The sequence below is a fragment of the Lichenostomus cassidix genome, chromosome 2 (assembly GCF_008360975.1).
Source record: "Lichenostomus cassidix isolate B80296 chromosome 2, HeHo_3.0, whole genome shotgun sequence".
In the NCBI taxonomy this organism is placed as follows: domain Eukaryota; kingdom Metazoa; phylum Chordata; class Aves; order Passeriformes; family Meliphagidae; genus Lichenostomus; species Lichenostomus cassidix.
In genome coordinates this window covers 6073526-6097899 of record NC_139482.1, presented here as the reverse complement: position 1 = coordinate 6097899, position 24374 = coordinate 6073526, and the positions used below count along the sequence as shown (strand labels likewise).

Here is a 24374-nt window from a genome sequence, read left to right as displayed (position 1 = left end):
TCCCAGCCTCCGTGGATGCTGAGCAAGGCAACTCCCTGACTTCTCACCCCATGAACAAGAAGAGCTGAGCCCTTCATACCTATTCCTAAAGTACCTACAGACACACCAAGTTCTTCTGGTGTGGCTCCAGCCCTGCTCTAGTTTCTCACAGCTCAGTGCTGCACTAGCCATGCCTGCTGTGTAATTTTTTTTTCCATTAAGTCTGCATGAGTTTCACAGTCAGAGTATGGAGTATCAAATTCCAGGCAGAAAAATTAGGCACCTAAATTCTGATTTGTCTCTTTTTTGGTCTGTGAATCTAAAACCAGCCTTCTGGAGGGCACTGTGATTTGGGACACAGCCTCAGCTGGACAGCATGAGTGGAAAGCACACAGCTCATTATCACAGTGACTATCGTAGCACAAGGAGAGGCTCCTTGGAGGAAGTGCAGGGATCACATTAAAATTTGCCATAACCTCAGGCATTCTGTGCCTTCTAAGATACTCTTCTCTGTTTAAAGCCTGTCAAGAGAAAGAAAGCATGGCAAGATTAAAGAGGGAGGAGAGAATGGAGAAATTGCAGGATGTGCCACAGAGAATTACTATTAAAAGAATAATGATGGAGCCAAATCCAAACAAGAGATGAAGTGGGAAGAATGGGGAGAGGACTGGAGTGACACAGGGAACAGACCTGTAATAGAAAGCTGAGTAATGGCAAAGAACACAAAACAGTGTTAAATCCAGTGTGATACTTCTGCAGAAAGGCTTACACAAGACAGCCAAAATGAATTTCAAACTAATTATGTGTTTAGTGTAGAAAACAAAGGAAAGAAGAAAAATAGGCTCAAATTTGGTTCCAAATTCAGATTAGAGTATCACTATGCACTTTCAGATTATTAACAGATTCAAGCACCAGGAAAGCAAAGCCACCCCCATGAGGTTTCTTTGTTGCACAATTTTAAGCCTTAGCATACACCAAAAATTATTAACTAATTTTCTGCTGAAGACTGGGAGGATGATGTTCAGCTCGTGTTGTTAAAGGCTCTCAAGATCAACAGCCCCATATAGGAAAGAAACTCCCAACAGGCAGCACAGTATCCAAAGTCTATAAGCAGAAAGGTGCCTTCCCAGGATTTATGTCTCATTTCTGAGAGATCTGTTATTTTATCCTCCTGTGTATTTTCTAAAAAAATTTTAAAATCTAAACAAAAACCAAAACAAATAAACAAACAAAAAACCCCACCCCCACATTTAAAAAATGTAATTAATTTTTTTAAAAAAGAGGTAACAGATGAGGTGCAGGGTATTTTCAACCTGCATGCACTTCCTAACTAGCAGATTTAGGAGAGCATCACAGTGAAGACTTTGATTTCTAAGACTGGGATTGTGTCCAGTTCCCACACCCAGGAAAGCAGCACCTTTAATTGCTGTCCCCCAGAGCCACATGGCAATGATCTGCTCCAAAGGTCTGAGGAAAGTCACTGCCCAATTTTACTGGTGTCAAGCAAAATCAGTGGGATGCAATTAGAGTATAACTAATCATTTCTGTTTTCAAATAAAACCTAAATGGAAGGCCTTATGGAAAAAAACCTCTCTTCAAAATGAAATTGATCATGTTTGTGGTTAAATAAATTACTCAAACTGGTGAATGCTGTAGGACTGGCCTCTTTCTAGCAGTTTCTCTCCCTGCCTCCCAACACATAAAACAGGATGGCAAAGACCAGGATAAAATGAAAGGTGCATTAACCCCTTCAGGCTGGTGCAGAGCATGTGCTAGAGTAGGTCTTGTGGACAAAATAAATGGGAGGAGGTCCAAAGTATGAGCTGTGTTAGTCTAAACTTCTTTTACACATGTGTAGCTTAGGAAGAACTGGATGTTTAATTCAGAGCCCTCAAAGTGTAGTTTAAGCTGTTTACAGATTTAAGACTGAGGCTTCCCAGGACTTCTAGTACCTTCAGGACTTTAATTCATCCATATAACTCACACAAATCACACAGCCTTCTCCTGAATTTCAAAATTATATTAAATAAGCCAGGAAGCATCCACCTACCCTTTGGCTTTCAGAAGTCTGTGGAGTGCAGCAAGAGGCATGGCTGGCCAACTGGCAGAGCTTTGGGGATACACATTTTTATCTGGTCTGCAAATTGCATTAGCAGTAGAGAAATACACTGAAAATTTTCAGTGAATACATGATAGTAACTACTACAGAAACAGCCTTTTGTTTGAAAGAAAATCCCTGCCGTGACCCATGTAGTATTCCAGTACTTCCATCAGTTACAATCTGTTGCTTAGCTTGGCACTGCTTTATTATTCTGTCAGTTTGTAAAAGACCAAAAGTCTGCTTCAGAGCACAAAAAAGCTGCCTCAGCCCTGAGGATGAGATGTGCCCAGCAATTTCACTATCCCATCTATACTTCAGCTCCCATTATCATGGAAAGCAATGACATCACAGCACCAAAGAGTCTGACAATCACCAGAAACAGCCAGGTTTGGTGGTCTGTAATCACTGTTTGAAGCTATTGCTACCCTGAGAACCCAATGTCCTGCTGAAGGTCATTCCAAAGCAGGTAAGTGCCTTCTGCCCCACAGTTCAGTGTGCCACTGATGCTCCACAACAACTGTTAGAGGCACCAAAGAATTGTGCCTTCAATAGTTTGTGGAAAAGCAGCAAGAATGAATTTGCACATCTTCACACTCACTGCAGACATGTGCTCTGTCAGAAAAGCAAACTATTAACCATGATCTAGAGATTTAGGGAGAAAGATCTTACAGAAGAATTGCAAATGGGAGCAAACCTTTGTAGTCTCTGAGTCTTGACCATTTTGTAAAGGACATTCTTACGTTTATTAAGTGCTACAGGAGTGTCAACAGAGCCTTTCAGTACATTATTTTTTCAAGGTCCAGAGCACAAATGCCTCTTCTGTCACTTCAAACCTCTGTTCTATAAAATCCCATCAACTCTTCCACTTGTACTATTTCCAACAAGATTTTCATCACTTACTCCTCTATTTCTGTTCAGTCCCCAGTATTATCCAAGACTATTTCTGTTACAATTAGTGAAGCATCCTAGTTTTCATTATAACTTAAAGGCATAATTTTTAATATATTTTCTATATATGAGAACCACTTTCCATATTCTTTTTCTTTGTATAGGAAAAATATTAACTGAATGTCACTGTCATGTCAAGCCTGAGAAAACAGGACAGTGTGATGTGCTTGACTAATTTTCAACTTAATGATGACCATGTAAGCCACCTACAATGAAAAGGATCACACATAATGCTGATGCAATTGAAAGCTACCCAATATCTGTTATTTCTTTTAAATCCAAGAGTTAAGTGAGAATTGGAAATCCCTTAGCAGTCATGAAAGCTTGAGAAAACAAAGCAAGCAGAAACTGAAGGTAAAACAGATTTGCTTGTAAGGTCAGTCCCATGACTTTAGAGGCTGCTCAGCTCTCACATGCATTCACCAGACCAAAACCAGGCTTTTTTCCAAGGACAAAGGCATAGAACAGATAATTCTAGAGCAAAACCAGCTGAAAATGCCAATGAGTTGAGTGAAATGAGAGTTAAAAGCTTCCAATAGTCAGGATGTTTCTTGCTATTTTTATAAGCAGAAGCTGTTAAATAAGAGTCATCTTTCTCCACATTGTTCTCACATATCTATAGCAAGATTGTTCAAGAAGTTATGACAGAAAGTTGGCTGAATACACTCTTGGGATTTATTAAGAGAACAAAATAAGACTAATAGAAGAAAAACACAGTGTTGGTTGACACACTTGGTTGGAGAACAAAATCATTGTGAAAGAAGATAGCACAGCCAGTTTTTTTATGAGAACTAATTGCTAAATTTACCACTAGTAAACCACATTCGTGAGAAAAGAAGCCAAAGATCAACAATCAGAGCACAAATTTGTCTTTCCCAGCACCAAAGGGCTAACTTTAGTTTGTTCTCTTGGATTAAAAAAATCAGAAAAAGGTTTTGATATGGAAAACCAACAGATTATCTACTTCAGGCATGTGGCACTTCATTAGGAGAAATATTGCAGCAAGAAGAAGGGAAGCATAGCTGTGTGGACATCATGCCCAGGGAGTCATTTTTGCTTTCTCACCCACAGACTGAGTGGCTCAGAAAGATGCACTGCAGCTTTGGCACTGCAAATGTACAATCATTGCTGCCCATCAGTTACTGTTACATTTACAGGTTTTATATTTACAAGACTTGCTGACTGTCTCACAGCTGATGGAATAGATCACATAGAAAAACCTTCATTCCCATTCCAGCTTTAATTAATCCACCTTTAACACAGGAGCTCACAATTTGGTCACAGTGATGATTTCTCAGTGCTCCACACTGTTCCTCTGTCACACTCAGCTGGTAGGAGGCAGAAAGTCCCCTCAGGTGACAAGGCACACAGCATTTTGTTGGGACTATCACAAGTCACTCTGCTTCCACTGCTGCAGTTTCCATATCCTGAAAACTACTACCCATGTCATAAAGTGTCAAGTTAGTGCAGCACAACCCACCTTTACTAAAGCTATGCTGCATTACATCCCATGCTCCATTTATTTTGTTACTTTTCTCTTTAGATACAGCCTAGCTTTTAGAATTGGGTCCCATGGGCTCCTAAATCATAATGTTCTCAGTGTAACTCTAGCTAGTCTTTATGGCATTAGCTGGAGATCTCTCTACCCTGGAGACTTTTTATCCAACTCTGAATTTCTGTGAACTCTGTGAATTTCTGTCACCTGAAAGAAGTGAAATAGCAAAGGCTTCATGTAGCAATACAAAAATTCTCATTAGGTGTTCACATCCATCCCTAATTCATTTCCAGATCAGCAATTCACCTGTAGCCGAAGAACTTTCTGAATTCTTTCTGTTTAACAACAAATTATTCATTCACCCCAAACTACAGCCACTCCAGCAGCAGAGGACTGGCTGTACAGTACACAAACACCAGCAGGGCAGGAAAAGGCTGCTTTAAATTCTAGTATGAGGAACCAACTGAAAGAGCTGCTACAAATGCTGAAGTGCCAATTAGTGGATTATGAACCCATCAGAGCCACTTTAGGGCAGCCTTCAGCCAAATAAATACAGAGATTCATGCCATAAACACAGGAGATTATAACATCCAACACTCAGCATTAGTAGGAGCTGCACAGTGTCCTTGGCCAGCCTCGTGGTTTGAATGAGCCTCTGCAATCAGCCTGTTTGCTGATGAGATGTCACACCAGGGCACTGTGCCAGCAGGAGAACATATTGGTCAAATCTAAGGCATGAATCACTATTCAATATAACTGGGAATCTCATACCTGGTTCTGATCGTTGTAGTCACATTCCCGAACCACCACCAGGCCTCCTTTCTGACTTGGGTGGCCCTGGGCCACCAGGCATTTGTTGGTTTGGAGGTGATACAGCTATGAAAAGAAAACAGTTTGATAGTCAGTGTAAACAACAGCCCTAGATCTCAAAGTGTGCTCAAAGCCCTACATCCCTAGTGCTCAAAAAAACTCAGCCAACATTTCCAGTAATAATAAAAAAAAAATCTTCCCTTTTAAAATACCAGTCTGATTTTCAGATAATTTGGAGGAAAAAACTGCATTAAACAGTTCCAATTTGCTTTCTAATTACATCAAGATTTCTCTCTGGTACAAGTGCAGTACACACACATCCTGGCTCAGCACATGCTGACTGTATACTCTGCCAAGGTTGTTTCCCCTCTTCATTCTCCATGGAATTCTAAGGTCCTAGATTTTGTGCTCAGGAATATGGATTGTACTGTATAAACTGCATTTTACTACAGTTTAGCTTAAACATTAAGTCTCCTCCTACAGCCTCTCTTCATGGAACAGGACCGCCTCCCTGAGAAAGGAAAAGGAATTACTGAAATACAAACAACTTCAGAGACTTATGTTGTTTGCAAATTGATTTTCAAGAGCATTTATGTAACTGAAAAGCCACAGTTATCAGCTACGGTACTTTACTGACAGATCAGGGAAGAAGAGAACATTTTACATACACATAAATGCTATTTTTCCTCAAATGCCCAAACTAGTCTGATTTAGGGGAATGGTCTATCAGAGGCCTGAATCCAGGTCAGAAGCCTGTCCTGTGATGCAGAACTGCAACCAGCTACCATCAAAGCAAACAAGGAGGCTCTCAGCAAGTTAGGAATCTCTCCTAATTTGAACAAAAGATACTCAAGATATTTTTCTGCAGTACAAAGTTTAGGTTGTCCTATTTCAAGAATCAAAAAATCATTAAGATCTTGATGTATCCCCTTTAAAAGGCAGGAGCTGGGCATGTTTTACTTGTATGTATTTTCAGGACTGACATAGCTTAACCAGAGCCAAAATCCCACTTGCTAGGTGATTTCTGTCAAACAGGAGCTGTGCCAGCTACTGCCTGGATCCTCCATCCTCCCTCACCAACAACCAGACCAGGGGGTTCAAAATCACTGTTGGTAAAGCCTTGCTCAGCCCCCTCACCAGGCAGCCCCCTTCAGACATCAGTGCCAGCACAGCCAAGAGGAGAAAGCAGTTTAGGAATGCCTAAAATTTACATTTTCACCACCAATTCAGTGTTGATTTAACTCAAAGCCTGACAGCTCTTTCAGCAGCAAGGATTTTTATCAGGAAAGCAAACTGGGGAAGCTTTGCACAGTAACAAGAGCAGAGGTACAGAGCAGTGAGGGTGACAGAGAAGCCATACCTACCCTCAGGGGCACCAGCAGCCACAGGCTCAGAGGTGTAGGACAGGGATGGGGAAACAAACACGCCACAAACCCCCAGCAAATCCCTCACCTGGGCAGGAGAGAGCTCAAACCCTGGGCTGCAGCTCTGTCCCCTTCCCCAGCAGGGCTGTCAGCCTGAGCCCCTCATTAACCCCTTCCTGCTGGATGAGGGCACAGCCTGCCACCAATCCTGTCACCCCAGCTCCATCCCAGCCAGGGCATTCCCACGGCAAATCCACCCTCACACTCACCCCAGGAACTCCCACTCCGGGCAATGGCTGGAACAGAGCTCTCAGGAGAGCCTCCCTGCTCAGGACAAAGCTCATTATGGAACTCAAAACACCTGGGAAACCCCAACCTGCCCCTCAGCTTAACTCAGCTCAGCTGATGGCACTTTACCTCTAATTAGCTCACCCCTCATGAGCCCCTGCAGCTGGGGGGGGCTCAGTTTGTTTAATGCCCCCTGACCTTCCCTAGAGGATTCAGGTGCCCCCAACAGAGGCTGTGATCCCATTTTGGACTGCTGTCCTTCTGTTACTCAGGGAGACAAACCACTTCTAACTCTGGCTTTAAATTACACACATGCCCTGAACTAACTGCTGGCCAGCAGAAGACTTCTTTTCAGCCTGATTATTTTTCTCCCCCTGATGTGCTGGGGATCAGGCTATTCAGGCAGCAAACACTGCCTGCACACCATGAGCTGAGAGATGGCAGGGCTCCAGATCTGACACCCACATTTAAAAAACTTATTTCCAATCTGGATCTGGATGTAGAGGAAAAAAGAATTTACTGTTCTGAACTCAAGGCCAAGCTGATTAACCAGCCAGCTGAATTTTATTATGAAGACATCCATAGCTGTCTTGGCATTTCTACTGACTCTACAAATTTTTAGAAACCAAAATACACTTCCAGTAATAAAAGGAACAAACTGCTCAGTCACATGATAGCAACAATTAGCACAAATACCAAATAATGCTTTTCACTGAACACCATTTCTGGAAATAGCTGTCCCAAGGCACAAAAACAATCGCCTCGAGTGCATCATGTTTCTCCTGTTCCCTACACACATCGAAAACTAATTAGACAAATCATTCTAAGCAACATTTCCTCACACCCCAGATCTAGGACAGCTCTCATTTTCATCATTCCTCACTCAGCAGAAGGCTTTTAAACCATAGAGTACATGAGTTTTATATGATTTTTGTCCTTGTTTTTATTGGCCCTGATGACCAGCATTGGATAACACTGGTAACAACTGCCACCATTTGTGATCATTACATTTCTTCCCAGCTGTCACACTACCACTTATCTCTGGCCTAATTAGTTTTTGAGAATAAACTGAGATTTGGAGTGATTCCTCCCAAATCCTAAAGAGTTTGGCATACAGTGGTGACATTGGCTGATGGTTCTGTTTCTTGCAGGCATCTGGAAATAGTTTATACAATCCTCAGAGCCAAAGCTGACTCTCTCATACGCTGTTGGGTATAATTCTTGAACCCCACAGAACCAAGCCAAGGAACTGCATTTTTCTGCTTCTTCTTCCCACTTCTTAAAGGGTGCACAAAGTTTTTCTCAAAATTAAACCATGGTAAATAACTGCTGGGAAGATTTACCCTTAAGTGTTGCTGAGATACTCAGATCCCTCAAGTAGCTCTTTCCAACATCAACAATTCCTCAGTTAACTTTCTGGCTGAATGAAAGCAGAAAGCTTTTAAATTTTTTAAAATGAGAAAAAAAGGTCTGACTAGGGGAGTAACAGCATCCAAAAACTAGGGGCATTAGCCTATTGTATCAGTTTTATTCAGGGAAAACTACATAACTAACTTCACAGCTTGGCTGGGATATTGCTATAAAAATACTGCACAAATTGTGAATTCCCAGACAGCTGCTTCCAAGCAAAAAATCTAATGGTGTCAATAGGTCCTGCATGAACAGAGGTCCTCCTGACTCACTTCCTGCAGAACCAGCAATTGTCAATGGCTACTGCAGCCTGTGTCCCCTGTGGGGACATCACTACTTTGTGCTTCCAACTACTGAGCTAAAAAGGAACCTGCTAACCATAATCTATGTGCACATTAATCAGCTTATTCCAGAGTATTCTCTTTCACAGACAAGACATTGAGAAAGTTGCCTTGGGTTTGAAGCTATCCATTATTTTTGGGAAGCATAAAAAGCACACATCAAGTGAATTTGATATTCTGTAAAGATGAATCTGTAAAGAGCAGATGCAACTGTCTGGTGGCTTTGCCTGCATACAAACCCATAAGCAAAGGTGTCAGAGCTAAGCCATGAATTTAATCATGATTTCCTTCATGAATACACATAAAAAATTCTCTCTTCATTTCTACTTTGAAGAAAAAAGGAGAGGAGAAAAACTCATTTTTTGTTCATTATGTAACAGTCAAGACTAGAAAAGCCATCAGCCTCAGATGCAAATGTTCACCTTTGCAGAAAATTACCCAGTAAAAGCAATGAGTTTGGAAATTAATTACACTGTACTCTTATCATGAACCAACAGAGCATGAATATTTGAGGCCAAATCTCTCTATCCACATCCATCTTCAGAACCAACAGCCATGAAAGCACATTCTAAAGACAGCAAAACTTCATAACTCAGAGCTTTGAGCTAAGAAACCTCATTGTATCTAGTCTGAGGACGACCTGAAATGTAGATCAGAGTGAAACTGCTTTGACAAAAATCCTGTTATTTTCAAGACAACTTGCGGCAAAACTTGTGGATACAGACTATTTTTATTGTGTTTGAGCAAATCTTTAAGAAAAAAAAATCTCATAATAATTACCCCACCAGAATTCTATATATTTAAGTTTCTCTTACCCTTCCACGCTGGATTATTTTTGGTCGTTTCTGCGCTCTATTAATAAAAACTGGCTGTGGAGCTTTGGCATTGGGCCCAGATATTTGCATCTCAGGATAGATGTTATCTAAATACCACTTAAATGACTTGCAGTTCAATCTCTTCCTCAATTCTACTCGGTCAGTGATATTTCCATAGGTCCTCATCCTCAGCTCAGGTCTCAAAGCAAAATACTGCTCCTGTATTTAAGAGAAACAGGTGGAAGAAAAAGGGAGGAGAATTTCAGATTACTGATTTCCAATTTTTTTCTTGCTTGCAGAACTACCAAAATTTCATTTCATTTTGCTATTGCTTTCAACCAGTAAGTTTGAAACCAGCAGTAGGAAATTACAATGTTTGGATTGCCACAGGAAGTGAGATTTAATCTTGCCTAACTCTGAGCTAATCTTTCTAGCTGAGGGGTTTTTTTGATGAAGACACTTCTTGAGTGCAAATTTGCTGATCTTTTTAGGATGCCAACTTGAGGAAGAAACAAATCAGCTCCTGACTTTACTGCCATTGGCAATAGAGGCATCTTGGAGTCATTAAGTAAGAAACAGATGCATGAATCATCAGCAGCCTCATTTGACAAAGGTTTCTTGAAAGTATTTTTATTGTTCAATAGATTGCATTCATTGTTGTGGGATTTGAGTGTGTTTTGTCTTGCACAGTTTCCAGCTTTCCAACTTTACAAATGATCAGGGTAAAACCAATCCAGAATAGACCTGTAAGTGGGACTATCTTGTGAAGTTCAGTGGGACCACACCTTATTCATGTGAATAATCAGAACTGTCACCTGGGCTTTCTGGGAAGTCCAGTTTTTCCCATTTGAATCATCTCCAGACAGACTCCCATACTGTTATTTTTTCACATTCTATTTTATGATGATACTCAGAATCTTACAGGTTAGGCAAAGACAGATTAGGATTCCAACCCAATCTCATGTACTGCTTGACTCTAATGCAAAGACAATGTGGACAAACAAACTCATGAATGTACAGTGTGGCACGAATACTACTGCTAGAACTAGGAAAAAAATCCCCATTTAGCATCTTTAATTCCAGATAGATTTACTGAGCCCACAGAAAAAGCACTGTATTTGCACATTAATTTGTTTACTAGGTACCATTTAGAATTCAGTTTTCAGGGCACTGAACTATGGTATTTTGTTGGATTCATCTCTAGGAAGCATCTGGAATTCACCCACCATGATGTGGTTGTGACAGTTTTCAATTACCTCCTGCCATCTGATACTCAGATGATAGACAGCATCACCTCTGGACAAGTTACACATCTGTCCTTATCAAGATCTTTATGAATTTGGATGTGCTTGATGTGTCACTGCTATTTTAACAGCAGAGGAAGGGGAAGTGTGTATTTGGTGTACATTGGACTGTTGGCCAGCTCTGAGGAGGTTTGGAGACAGACTGGACATCACTATCAGAAATTGGTCTGCTTGAAAAAGCAGCTTGGCTATTACAGTTGCCTCTTTCCTGGCTGAAGTTCAAATGTTGGCATCCTACCCTTTATGTGTTACCACTGTATACATGAACTTAGTACTTTTGCATTTTGCTTTTAACAGTTATTAAAATTTTGCTGAATCACTTCCCTTATGCCATTTCATTTATTAAATACTGATATTTGCTCCTTTCAGTCTTATCTTTGTACTGAGCATCATTAGATTGCTTTGCTAAATCATACTGGCCCTAAATATTTGCATTATTCTTATAAAAACAATATTTCCAGGCTTGCCTTCTATACACTAAAACTGTCATAGTGATGGTCTTTGGCAACTATCAGAGAATCAGACTGGAAACAGCTGGAAACATTCTGGAACCAAATCTGTGATAAGAGACTGCTAGAATCAGCAGTTCAAGTGCTTGCTGGATAAAGCAGTATTAGCTGGAAATTTTAACCACCAATGAAGTCCAAGCTTCAGAGGAAGCCATCAATAATCACGAAACAACTGTGCCCAGACATCAATAAAAGGGAAAGTGATAAATCAGATCTACCAAAGCATTACAGTGATGGAGAATGGAGATAAAAATTAATGAGCTCTAATGGATTCCTCAAACTGAACATCAAGGTAAAGGCCGGGGTTTGAAACATAAACCTCTAAAGAACATAAAATTAATAAAATATGTGCTGTATAGAAATTGTAGGGATCACAGCAGCTGAGCACACAGCAAATCCTGTGGTCTCAGAGGACAAAATGTCATTAATAACCTCAGAGATGAAGGATTCACAAACACCTGATCTACGCTCAAAGCACCAGTATCATGATCTGAAGACAAGGAAGGAAGACACTTGCCCTGGAAGAGCAATCAGGATTGAATTTCGTGTCCAAGGGCAAGACAGACCAAGCAGCAGATTGCTAATTAAAACAGAAAGTAAATAAGCAGCCAAAAAATCCCTGTCTTACCAACATGGAAACTACCTGAAGGCACATGGCAGTACATGGCTGCCACATAATACTGATTTGGACACAATGCAATGCAAAGCTTACAAAAGCTCATCCATCATCTTTTGCTACACTAAAAAGATATAAAACTCAACCTCCTGCAGGCAGCAAAGTAACAGGGAGGAGATCTGAGCACTCAAAAGCCAAATGACAATTCTACAGAATTTAGGAATTCCTTTCAAAACTAACATTAGGAAAGCAGACTACAGAAAGAAAACCCCATCAGAAGCCTAACAGACCCCACTGTGACACAGTCCTTTGACAAACAAGCTAGTTAATAACCATTTAACAACCTTATTTCATGACCTAGAATTGTCTCTTACCTTGTATTCATCCATCCACACATGTGCCAGCCTCAGTGAGTTATGAGCCATAGTATCTTGTCCCCCAGGAGAGCCATAGGGACGCCGCTTACGGAAAATGTGTCCCACCCTGGAGCAGGGGATGATCAGAAGTTTGCCACCACACATCCAGATCTGTCCACACAAAAACAGAATGTGCCTCATTGTTCAGATTGCTCACTACCTCCTTTAAGGGACACTTTGGTAGAGTTATACATTATGTAGGATTGGGCGATATGCTCAGGATAGGTGTTATGCTCTAAAGACCTATAAGAAAAGACTGGGATATGTGGGCTAGGATTCATCCTGCAAATTAAGTTCCCAAAATTTATTTACCTGCATGAAAATTGTCCACACTTATGTGATAGATAAGAAAGATCAGTCTGTGTCATCAAGGGAGCCTGGAGAGCTTTTCATCTAACTATGAAAACTTACTGGCCAGAGATGTTTGTCTCAGTTATAATATGGGAACTCAGAAACAGTGTTCTCATTCAATGCTACATTTAGGAGTCTTAATCTGTGGCACCACAGATCTGTATTTTATTTACACTCCATTTCCATTTCTTTTTTTTAAATTTCTTTTTTAACTTCATCTTCCAGCAAATTACCAACACTGGCCCTTTACTGGGCTAAGATGTTCTCTGATTCCAGAGAATCTTCTCTCATTAGCAGTTTATAATCAAGTTGCTTTTAAAACTCCTTCTAGACAAGATAAAGACTCAACTTCTTTCCAACCCTCCCCCAGGGAGACAGGGACTTCCAGAAGCTCTGAGTTCTCCGAATGTAGTCCAAGTTTTCGAAGCCCTTTTTAATGACACTGTGTATTACAAGGTAACAACATAATCTCCTTGCACTCCACACACTTCTACTCAGATATCTAATAATTACATTTATACTAAAAAATTGAAAGTTTTTATTTATTCAGTACACACTCCTTTAAAGTCACTCAAATTTATATAATTCCAGTTATTTTTGAACTCTAATCTTGATTTCTCTAATTGACAGATTTCTCTAAAGTTTTGGGGGTTCTGTATGTGGTTTTAGGTTTTTTTGAGCGTTTTTATGCTAACTTCACTTTTTAATCCCCTTTTCATATCTGCTATGATAATATATACTTTTCAGGCAGACTCTTGTCAAACCTGTTGATGAATCCACTTTACAAAAGTAAAGAGATAAGCGTGATATTGAGCACAAACAGTTGCTTTTATTTCAGTGGAGTGACAGGGAAGATGAGCTAAAATACAGAAAGCACAATGCAGCACCCTTTTCAAGTCTTCTGATTATGATTTTCTCATTATTTTTTGAACCAAACTGACTCCTCTACATGACTCTCAATTTAGTTCCAGAAAAATTTACACTTCCAGGTCCTCAAAAAGAGACTGAAGTGTCTAAGGAAATATACCAAGCTTACATATTAGCAATATTGCTGTAGGCCACACATCTCCAATCAACTTGTGAAATTCATCACACATCGCTCATAAACTAATTTCAAAAAATTCCATGATTATTCTTTTCCTATGCTTCTTTATAGCCATTATGAAATACTCCACCACCAAACAAAGAAAAAGCCACAAATATTTAACTACAGAGCTGAAAATTCTCTGATTACCCGAAAAGATATTTCCAGGTTCTCTCCTCCCCAGATGTCCATACCACTGTCGTACTGCCCCAGCTCATTGAAGTACTCACGATCCATGGCAAACAACCCTCCAGCCATGGTGGGTGACCTGAAAAGGTTCATGGAAAGAAGTTCATTTTCTTCCAGAGAGAAAAAAAACCCCACACCAGTCATTTTTGCTGAATGTGTTAGTCCCAAAGGACAAATTTAAACCCACATAACACAATTTAAATCCTCCAGTCACTAGACATCAGTTCTAGTCTCAAAACGTTTTCAAAAGCAGATCTGTGATATTTGTGATCTTCCATTAGCTATACATCATATTTTTTCCCCGGTAAACTTGAGGGAAAAGGACAGGGAAAGAGGAACAACAAATGCCAGAGGCAGCATTGTTTCATCACTGACTCAATTATCAGTTTACTGGCAAGTTATTTACAGTTTGTATATTTATACAGATGGTCCCTCTGGTATTTCCCAGTTTTTCACCTTGGCTGTGTGTTACTAGAATGTGTTCTATTTTCTAAAAATCTGCAAATGATCCACACTGCTCATTCTCTAGACTGAATTGCTACTGTATGACAACACATGAATATGTGGATGACCTACAAGAGTATAAAAGAGTAAAAACACTACATAAATACATGATATGATAGTTGAAACATCCAATGGGCTGGAAAAAGGCTTCTTCCCATCCCTGTAAATAAAACCCTGTGATGAAACCAAGCCTAGGGCAAGATTTCATTGCTTGTTCTCACACCAATTTCTACCACAGTTTCTGTCACCTTAAAACCTGGGTTGAAAGGCTGCTCTCAATTTTTCCGCTTTGACACCAAAATATTTCATTGTGAAGGTCTCTAAAATGCAAAATTTCTGTTGGATGGAAAGCCATTTTCAAAGGTTAAATAGCAATCTAGCTCCTTTTTCAAAGGAGGCAGAGACCTTTAGGTAGGAAAAATCACTTTCATACTCAGAAAATGTAATCTTTTCAGAGTATTACACTCACTTGAACTATAAACTTCTTTTTACCATGGGAATTTTTCATAAAAATGAGCTGAAGGAATGTGAAAACTGTGTTGAACACAGAAACAGCTAACCTTCAGCCACTGACCAAATTCAATGCAAGAATAGCTCTTAACTGAGCAAGGATTTTAAGACTCGATGTTGATCCCACATTCAGATTTTTTCAGTCGGTCCTTTCCCTTCCAAGTTGAGAAACTGCCACAGTGACACTCTCCAAACAAGTCATTTAAGTTATTAAATAACTTAGTAAGTTTCCCGGCTTCTTGTGATGGGGAGACATGGGAAGACCAAGTGCAGAGCTGTCAGATGACAGCAGAGAACCTTGTGCTAGAACTGTTTGTGGCAGCCTGAAATGCTCTTCATTTACAGCCCAAGAAAAGAGAATGAGACAGAGATGAAAATGCACCCAATTTCTGATTCACTTGGCAAATCTTATACCCAAGGAGTCAGTTTGTAAAAAAGGTGAAGTTGCTCCACCTGACAAACCTGAATTCTGTACTGAGATTGATCCCTGCAACTAGGAAAAGCACAATGAGCTTCTTGCCTTTGCTTGTAGCAGCACTGGTTCTTTCCATGAAGAGATTCACTAGGGACAGTTCTATTCTTGTGTCTGAACTGTACATAGCTGCTGCTAATAAAAGGTGCCTGCTGACACCATTTTACACCAGCTACATGTCTACTAGAACCAGATATTGCCAGATCTGTACAGGTCACACAGCCATTAACGGTTAAAAGATGAGGGTAACTTTCAAGTCCCAGTGTTGAGCTTTACTGAGACTTTTGTTTCAAAACAACTCCCAAAAGACCACAAAGGCAAATTCCTTTTAGCACAAACACAGATTTTCCCAATCTAGCAATTCTTTAGCATTTCAGTACAGAAATTATAGAGCCCATAGAGTTCCCTATTAGTGGGATATGCAGACTACTCCTACCACAAAGCCAACATCAAAATTATCATTAAACCAAGCCTATCAGACTGTAAACAAACATCAATGCATAGCTAAAAAGTAAAATTATTGGACAAAATGATGAAATGCAAGAAATTAAACTGAAATAGTTTTGGTTACTATTACCTATTTCTAAGTGAAATAAGTCAGATATTTGACAGGCTAGGCATCTGCTTCTAAACCTGCACAGCCAGGTAACACTCCCTACTGCTTAAGAAGTGCTTCTGACCATCCATGTGTTACACAGAGCTTCACACCACAGAGAAGGAACCTTACTTGATTGGGGCAGTGGCTCCCTCGGGTCCTTCCAGCTCTGCCAAAGGAACAAGATCCCATTTGAAGTGCAGGCCCCAGTTGAAGCCCCCACGCACAACGGGGGAGGAGCTGTAGGTGAGGGTGTCAGCACTGATGATGTCAATCACAGGGCACACCACAGTCCTGCGATCCTCTCTGATGGGAGTCAGCAGAGGCTGCAACCACATCTCGTTCACCTCGCAGTGACTGTCCAGGAACACCAGGACTTTGCCTACAGAGGCCACACAAACACACATGGAATTACATGGTAACTCACATGCACCAGACAAAGCAATACTGATCAATTTACATGGAGATCATCTGCCCCAGTCAGTAAGAACAGATTGATTTATGACACACCCTCATGCTTAGTTGGTCTAAAAAGACATCAGCATCTTTATGACACAACATAAAATTTACATAACACTAGAATAACATGGAAGAGATAGGAAACAGCTTTAAAGAAAACTGCTTTGGAGCATGAAAATGTAAGTCACCCCCACAGACAGCATCTGACTGGGCACAAGGATGGAACTCTAGCAGTTCAGAGGAGCAATAAAATTACTTAAAATTGCAATAACTGAAATGAATTTTAGCACAGCTTGGAAAATTCAAGCACAATCTTCTTTCTGGATTATACCATTACAATGCCAATGGAGTAAACACCAATTCAGAGATTTCTCTGCCACTCAAAATTATTTAAGAAAGTAGCAGACACTTTCTCAGATGCCAAAGAATTTAACTGAAAGCACACTCTGGTAAAGGCTGTTTATAAAGCACCAAATACTGGTTTTCCTAATACATACTCACTGCAATGGAGGAGCTTGTACAAGAAACATTACAATTAGATTGGAGAATTAGAAACCAGATTAGAGGACCTTACAAGGGAACAGACTTCATTTTAGAGCAAAAGCTTGCACATAAAACATGCAAAAAATATTCTGCAACTACAGTATCTTGACCACATGGAGATGCTCCCGAGACAACATTCTTTCAGTGCAAGAATAGGGAAAACTCTACGTTGTCTGACTAATGCTGCAGTCACTGTTTGAGATAGTACAGGGCAAGATTTGGGATGATGGTAAGTTGTGTTGGTAACTTGCAATAAAATGAGTAACTTTTTTAGAGCACAATACTGGTTTTGTTTCACAATTTCACTTACCCACTCCAAAAAAGTACCTCATTTTATTGAAAACAAGTGTCTCCAGGCAGAAAAAGAGAAGAATCACAGCTGACACTCTCAAAGTGTCTTAAGGTTTAAAAACCACTCCAATTTGGATCTAAATTTGCAGTCATTGTTTTGAGATAGTACAGGGGAAGAAAGATTTGGGATGATGCTAAATTGTGTAGCTTAGAGTGTGACATGACATGCAGAGTCCCTATAGTGGGCTGAAGTAACCACAGGCCAAACACTGAACATCTGAAAAGCTGCACTAAAAAAAGAGAAGTCACCCAATCAACTTATTGTCAAAGTATGCAAGGAAAACAGAAATAAGCAAGGGTACCTGTGGCATGAGAGGCTCCAATCATCCTTCCTCTGATCAAGCCTTCCCTCTTTTCATTTCTTACCAATTTTGTTGTTTTTGGAAGCTGAGTTTTAACATATTCACCCAAGTCTTTTTTCAAGTCAGCTGGGAAAAAGAAAACACAAGTTCAACAACAGGACAGAAATTCTGACAGCTTTGTTTAAAGTCTTGAGACATTTAACTCAAAAATGGCCAAAATCTTGATCAAAAAGTTACCCTGACAACACAGCTTCAAACCAAGAGTATCAAAAGGATAGTCACTCATCCCACATCCTACACTTGCCCTCCAATGCCTTTAGTACATTACTCAAGGTAACCTGAACTACTAGAATGAAAAAAAAGTGCTGTTCAAAGAAACACATTTCCAAATTCTTCTCATGGTGACTGGCATTTGCAACAGATGCCACAATAAATATTTCACACAGGCAAATTATTTAAATTTACACATTCCATACTTGAAAACAAATGCTGACATCTTTCAGAAGAAGCACAAAGACACCTTGTATTATCTGTACCTGCTTAACTGACAAAACAACAAAGTCCAACCCACTCACAGCTGGTGAGTGCTTTTCTAAAACCCAAAAGGAACTAAGATCCTGCTGGCAAGGCTGTGCTTTTGAAGGAGTGCAGATTTCACTGAAGTCTATAGGCACTACTGTAATTTAGCTAACATCAATGGCAATTTTAAGAGTAGCAATACTTCTTTCACCCAAGATCAATGGTTTCTAACACTAAAGCAAGACTATTGAAGATGGACACATGAAGATTGAAGTAATGGAAAAGCGTAAGTTAATAAACTTATGGAGAAATAAAGAGGAATATAAAATGGGAGAGAGAAACAAAAACCCAACTGAGACTCCATAGAAAACCTTGGTATAGGGAGGCAGTCAGACTTTCATCAGAGGATATGCCAAAATAAACATTATTCTGATGAATGTCAGCTCAAACATTAAAGTTGCTATTAACAAGATTAAATGCCAAAGGAAAATATGTGAAAGTCAGAGCTGTAACCTTCAGGAGGAACAAGAACTTTCAGGCAGGAGATTCCCAGATGCAATTCCAAATGTTAAGATCTCAGCCTTTGCACTGCAAGGAAACATGGTGAATCAAAAGTAAGAAGGTAACACACAGCAAGTATGATGCTAGAGAATACTCTAGGACAAAGGAAACTCTTGGGGGAGACACAACCAGAATTCATTTGGGTCACAGGAATTCTCTCCCCTGTGAGAATTCCCTAGTCTGGAACATGACATCATATGTCAGACAACAGGGAAGATGTTTTCAGAAAAAGTCTCCTAGAAAATTGATGAAATAATCTCCAAGGTGCTACCCAAATAAGATGCCCAAACAAGAAGGACAGAGAGATTTGCAAAGTGAAAATAAAATTGCGCTTGAATCATTCTTCACCTCATGTAGCATAGCAAGAGAAGAACAGTGTACACCTGCAGGAACAATGGGCCAGCACAAAGCAGAAAAGGTTATCAAACTCAGCTCTTACAGCAGATGAGGTTAATAAACGAGGAAAGAGTTTCAGACCTGCAAACTCCTGAAAACAAAAGAAATAATTAAAAAAAAATAAATTAAAAAGTCACCACAGAGCTAAACCAGGCCCAAAATATGGGCTTGAGCAGCAGAATATAAGAGCCAGTAGAGTTTTGAGCCAGACAAAATGGCATTCAGCTGGCAACTGTGCCCATATCATGGACCATCCCCAACAGGCAGGTTTGTCTCACACCTTTTGGGATTTTTGCTGTTGATGGGTTTTTGTGTGTTGCCTTCACGTCCACTGGTAAGACTTACTACTTCTGATATAACCCAAAAAATTGCTTCAACACAGCCTGTCTGAGAAATTTTTTTCCAAGGAGAGAATTGCTCCCTTTCAGCCAGTTTTCAAAAATTACTTTAGGCATTACTTTCCTCCATATCTACACAACAAAGGCTCCTCCAAGCGAAATGTAACCTTGGATGGGAGTCTGGAGCATTATTATTTTAAACTATTCTAAAGCACTGAGTTGCAGAAATTGGTTCATTTTCTGTTCTTCAATCTCACCTTCTTCAATCACAGAACAATGCTTCCAGTAACAGCCTTCAAAACATATGCTCAGGCCTTCCCATAATAGGTTAAGGCTAAATCAGGGAGAAAGAGGTTATATCAGAAAAAGAAATCCTGCCTTTCAGGGAATGGAAAAAAAATACAATAGTGGGCTTAGGTGCGCCATGGCAATGCCTGCTTATACAGTAAGACTGTTGATGATTGAGCCTAAGAAGCTTTTTGAGGCAACACTACATGCAAAGGTCCAAGGTTTGCATAACAGCATTGATGTGCAGCATAGCTCCCATATTTATAGCTGAAGAATGAGGCAGAATTTCATCTAAAACACCACTTCGGAGAGCAGGCGATGTAAGGAAAATTAAACTTTAATTAAAAAAACAAAACAAAGGGGCATGGAGATCAAGCAATCTGCCCACTCTTATGAGATCCACAGCACAGCCAAAGTTTTTATCTGTTTCTTCAGTCCCCAGAGCATGTTTGCCTTTCTTTAGCCGTAAGAATCCATCCATTAACATTAAGCAGCAGCAGAAACATAGGATCATTAGCATCAAGAGCAGTAATTCTCTGTGTAAACAATACCTCCTCCTGCCTTTGGCTTCAGAACAAGTTCATTTGAAGTAATAAAGACAAAAATAGCTACTTGGATGTTTTGAACTTAATTTGGTTCAAATTAGCAACTTCGCTGATTGTTTCAATTTAACAGACCAGAAGAGTGATGGTATTGCTGCCTCAACAAAGGCATCAATATAATCCATCCTCACATTCAAAGGACTGAGTTTTGAAGTAAGGCAGTTCTGAATACAAAACAAATTGCACAAGAGACTTTATAGCAAGGCATATGCTCCCGAAACACAAAACAAAACAAGCTTTTAAATATTACACATTCTTATCTTAGTAAGGAACAATGTTTGATCTTTGTTCTCTCTTGTATCTCGACACTTGATCTGACCTCAGAGAAATCAAATTCCTGCATAACAAGAGAATTTCATTCTACAGCAGACATATCTAATCAGTCCCTTAGAGCAAGTGAGACCTTAAACCAGAAACGAAACGGTAAGACCAAGGGAGATAAAATTATATATACTAAACAAAAACATAATCTAAAAATCAATTTTAAAATGCAAAAAGTTGTGGACTTGTACAGAGGTGGGCAAGGAACTTGCATGGTCCTGTTGGCAAGAACTGCTATGTTAACATTTTCCTCAACAGGCATTTGGCTTTTGACAGGCCAAAATGAAGTGCTTTTGAAGGGCCACACCTGAATTGCGTGTCTGTCTTTGCCCTGTCTGTCAATCAGGAGAAAAGGCAGCAATCCTTCAACAGGATCAAAGCAAATCTGCCCGGTCTACCCCTGCAGGGCCCCTCGGTGCCTGCGGGAGCAGAGTTTGCTCCCAGAGCCAGGACAGCTGCTCCCGGGGTGGCCACCAGAGGCTGTTCGAGAGCCACGCTGAGCTCCGGCCGCAGCACGCCGCGGTCCGGAATGCTGAGCAAGAACGAAACACGGCCGCGCCGTTTCCATAGTGCCACAGCAAGCCATCGGCAAGATCGCAGCCGGGAGTGTCTGTGTGACTGAAGCTCCTTGCAGATGCATTCACAGCTTGGAGTGGCCTCTCTGTCATCTGCTCTGAGCACCTGGGCAGCCCAAGCAAGGTGCTGCTAAGAAAACCCAAACTATAAACTGCTTCATGATCCCCAATTATCAGTGTGTGTAAGAGGTGACATGAGAGGACTGGAGCATCTCCCCTCTGAAGGCAGAGGAAAGTTGGGGCTGTTCAACCTGGAGAAGAGAGAGTTGTGTGGGAGACCTCATAGCAATCTTCCAGTATCTGAAGGGGCTCTACAAGGAAGCCAGAGAGGGACTCCATCTTGAACTGTAGTGACAGGATAAGGAGTAATGGGTACAAATTGAAAGAAAGGAAATTTAGGTTAGATACCCTATAGTTAGAAATTCTATACTGTGAGGGTTGTGAGACATTGGAGCAGATTGCCCAGGGAGGTTGTGGATGCCCTGTCCCTGGAAGCATTCAAGGCCAGGCTGAAGAGGGCTTTGAGCAACCTGTTCTAGTGGCAAGTGTCCCCTGCCCATGGCAGCACGGGCTGGGACCAGATGATCTTTAAGGTCCATTCCCCCTAACCTTCTTTAAGTCCATGATTATTAGCTTCAAAACCAGATTTTGAATGTTAAAGCCTCTATGATACAAAGCACCATCAGTAAAACGACACCAGTGGCAAAAGGGATGTCACCTTGGGATTCTCAAGACACCACACATCCCTACTGGCTGGCACTTTCTGGAGATGGGCTACAGTACAAACTGGGTTTGCATCATGACTTCCACAATTTATTTTGACCACTTAATAAAGCACAGGAAGGCCCAGATGTGTAATATTGCTGAGAGGGTGTCTCACCCAATTCACTGTTGTCATCCACCAGGATGATTTCGTGCAGGAGGTGAGCAGGAGTGCGATCCAGGACGCTGTGCACTGTGCGGAGCAGGGCGGAGAGAGCCTCGTTGTAGAAACAGATCACCACGCTGGCAGAGGGCAGATCAGCAGGGTAGGACTTCTCTCTGCACCTGCAAATGGGAATAGAGCTATTGTCACTATTTCCAGAGGGGTTTCCATAGAGCTGGGTTTCTGCTGAAACTTCGTAAATAACAAGCAAACATTAAATGTGCAGGAGGAACCCCTAATATGAACACAATGAGCCCAGAGGTGTAATGTCAATAGTAGGACTCAGCACAGTACCTTACTCTCCATATATTACAGACTGATAGTTAACACTGCTGCTTGTTAGAAAACAGAGGATATCACAGACTGAGGTGGGAATAAGAACCCCAGATCTTCAAGACAGAACAGAAGATACTCAGAGCTTGTTTCAGCTGTCAAAACACTGTCTAGTACCCTCAGGCAGCTCAGACATGCACAGGAAGGGCAAATACGACATGAGGCCCACAAAAATACCACAGCTTTATTGGCCAGCTGCTGCAAACAGGGCTGGATAGCCCAGAAAACCTCCACTGGTGCTAAATATCTATTTACACAACCAAGGTTGGGATTCAGAGGGCAGATTAAGACACTTAAGTCTAGTCACTGCTGTCAGTGCAGTCTAAATAGTGTTCAGCTCACCCTAAGGCTGTCAAGTGTGTTTTGTCAGCTGAAGAGCTCTGCATGCTTCATTAACTGCACCGACTGGATCTCTGCTAATTATAATAAGGGCAGAGACAACTGACTAACAAGCAGTTATCTAAGCATCTTAATCTGCAGGCTGAATCCCACTCAGAGCAAAGATCATTCTTTCTTCTTATTTTCAAAGCTTGTCCTTACTTCTAACAGGGCACAGTGTCACAGATCAATGCCATTTGAAGGTGCCAGGCACGGGGGGATCCAATAAAAATAAGAAACTATGAAAGAAAACCCAAAAGTATAGAAGAAAAGCTTTAATTTACTTAGAATGAGCTCAGTTCTGGGAGAGACATACCAGCAAATACAATTCATTACACTTACCCACACCAGAGAAACCACTAGAAAAATGAATGCAGATTTATCTATTTTTCTATGTTGGGACTTTTTATTGCTGTAACAGAGGTGAGTTCCCCTCCCCCCATATGCACCAGAAAGATTATAGAAAACTATCTGCTCTTCAATAGTAAATATTCAGAGAAGTGCACAATTTATCACATAGCTTTAGCAACTAACAAAAAATTAGATCTCCAGAAAAAATATTCAGTCAAAAAAGACAGAAAAGACCAAATAATAAAAACCCTAACCTCAAGCACTCCTGTTAAATAGCTGAAAAATCTGCCTTCAGCAACACATGAGGATGCAACAGTGCAAGGGAGAAATGTTATACCAAAAATATTAAATATTACATCAGGTGTAACAAGCTATGGAGCACATGAAACTATACCATGTTGTCTCCAAAAATCAGCACATACTTGGCATCTCTCGTGTCAGGCACCTCCCTGTGGTATCCCAGTCGATTGCTGATAAGCATATTGAAAGCATGTTTCTGATAGCCCAAGTCTCTCACTTCCTGATCTTCTTCATTGAAAATCATTCCTGCAAAAGAAACATGTCAAGTTTGGTTAACAGGCTCAAAAACATCATTTGAAAGAAATGAAAGATCGAAACATATGCTTCAACCTCTCCGAAAACCCAATATGTTCTTAAGAATCCCTCTGGTTTTGCAAAGTGTGTATTTGTGCAACTATTTCTGCTCCCTCTCACAAACAGGCAGCATTTATGAGTAGCCCTTGCAGCTGTAATAAAATTAAATCCTCCTCCAAAGACTGCTGGCTCCATTGTGTCTATTGCCTTTCCAGACACATTCCCTTCACATGGCCTCTAATTCTTAGCACCATCTAAAACCAACATCAAACAAGCAACAGAGGATAGACTTTGGCACACAATGAATCAGCATCTATCCCTACAGGTGACAGGTCTGTAATGAGATTTTTGAGAGAGGAAATACATTTAGAATGGTAGAAAAATCCTCACAACAGCAGCTCCAATTTCATGCACTTCTGAAGTCTGTGGTAACCTAA

At 40.6% G+C, this 24374-nt stretch overlaps 1 protein-coding gene across 3 annotated transcripts in view; it reads right to left on the bottom strand.

Annotated features, from left to right (window-relative positions):
- The window catches only part of GALNT11 (polypeptide N-acetylgalactosaminyltransferase 11), a 46966-nt gene that overhangs the window by 3465 nt on the left and 19127 nt on the right, over positions 1–24374 (bottom strand). For all 3 annotated transcript variants that reach the window (XM_085050229.1, XM_085050230.1, XM_085050231.1), the window contains exons 3-10: positions 23766–23889; positions 22237–22403; positions 17757–17882; positions 16234–16483; positions 13982–14099; positions 12355–12507; positions 9552–9770; positions 5295–5399 (exon numbers count right to left, since the gene is read on the bottom strand). In XM_085050229.1, the coding sequence (XP_084906355.1) occupies positions 5295–5399; positions 9552–9770; positions 12355–12507; positions 13982–14099; positions 16234–16483; positions 17757–17882; positions 22237–22403; positions 23766–23889 (1262 nt within the window). The remainder of the gene's footprint in view (positions 1–5294; positions 5400–9551; positions 9771–12354; positions 12508–13981; positions 14100–16233; positions 16484–17756; positions 17883–22236; positions 22404–23765; positions 23890–24374) is intronic.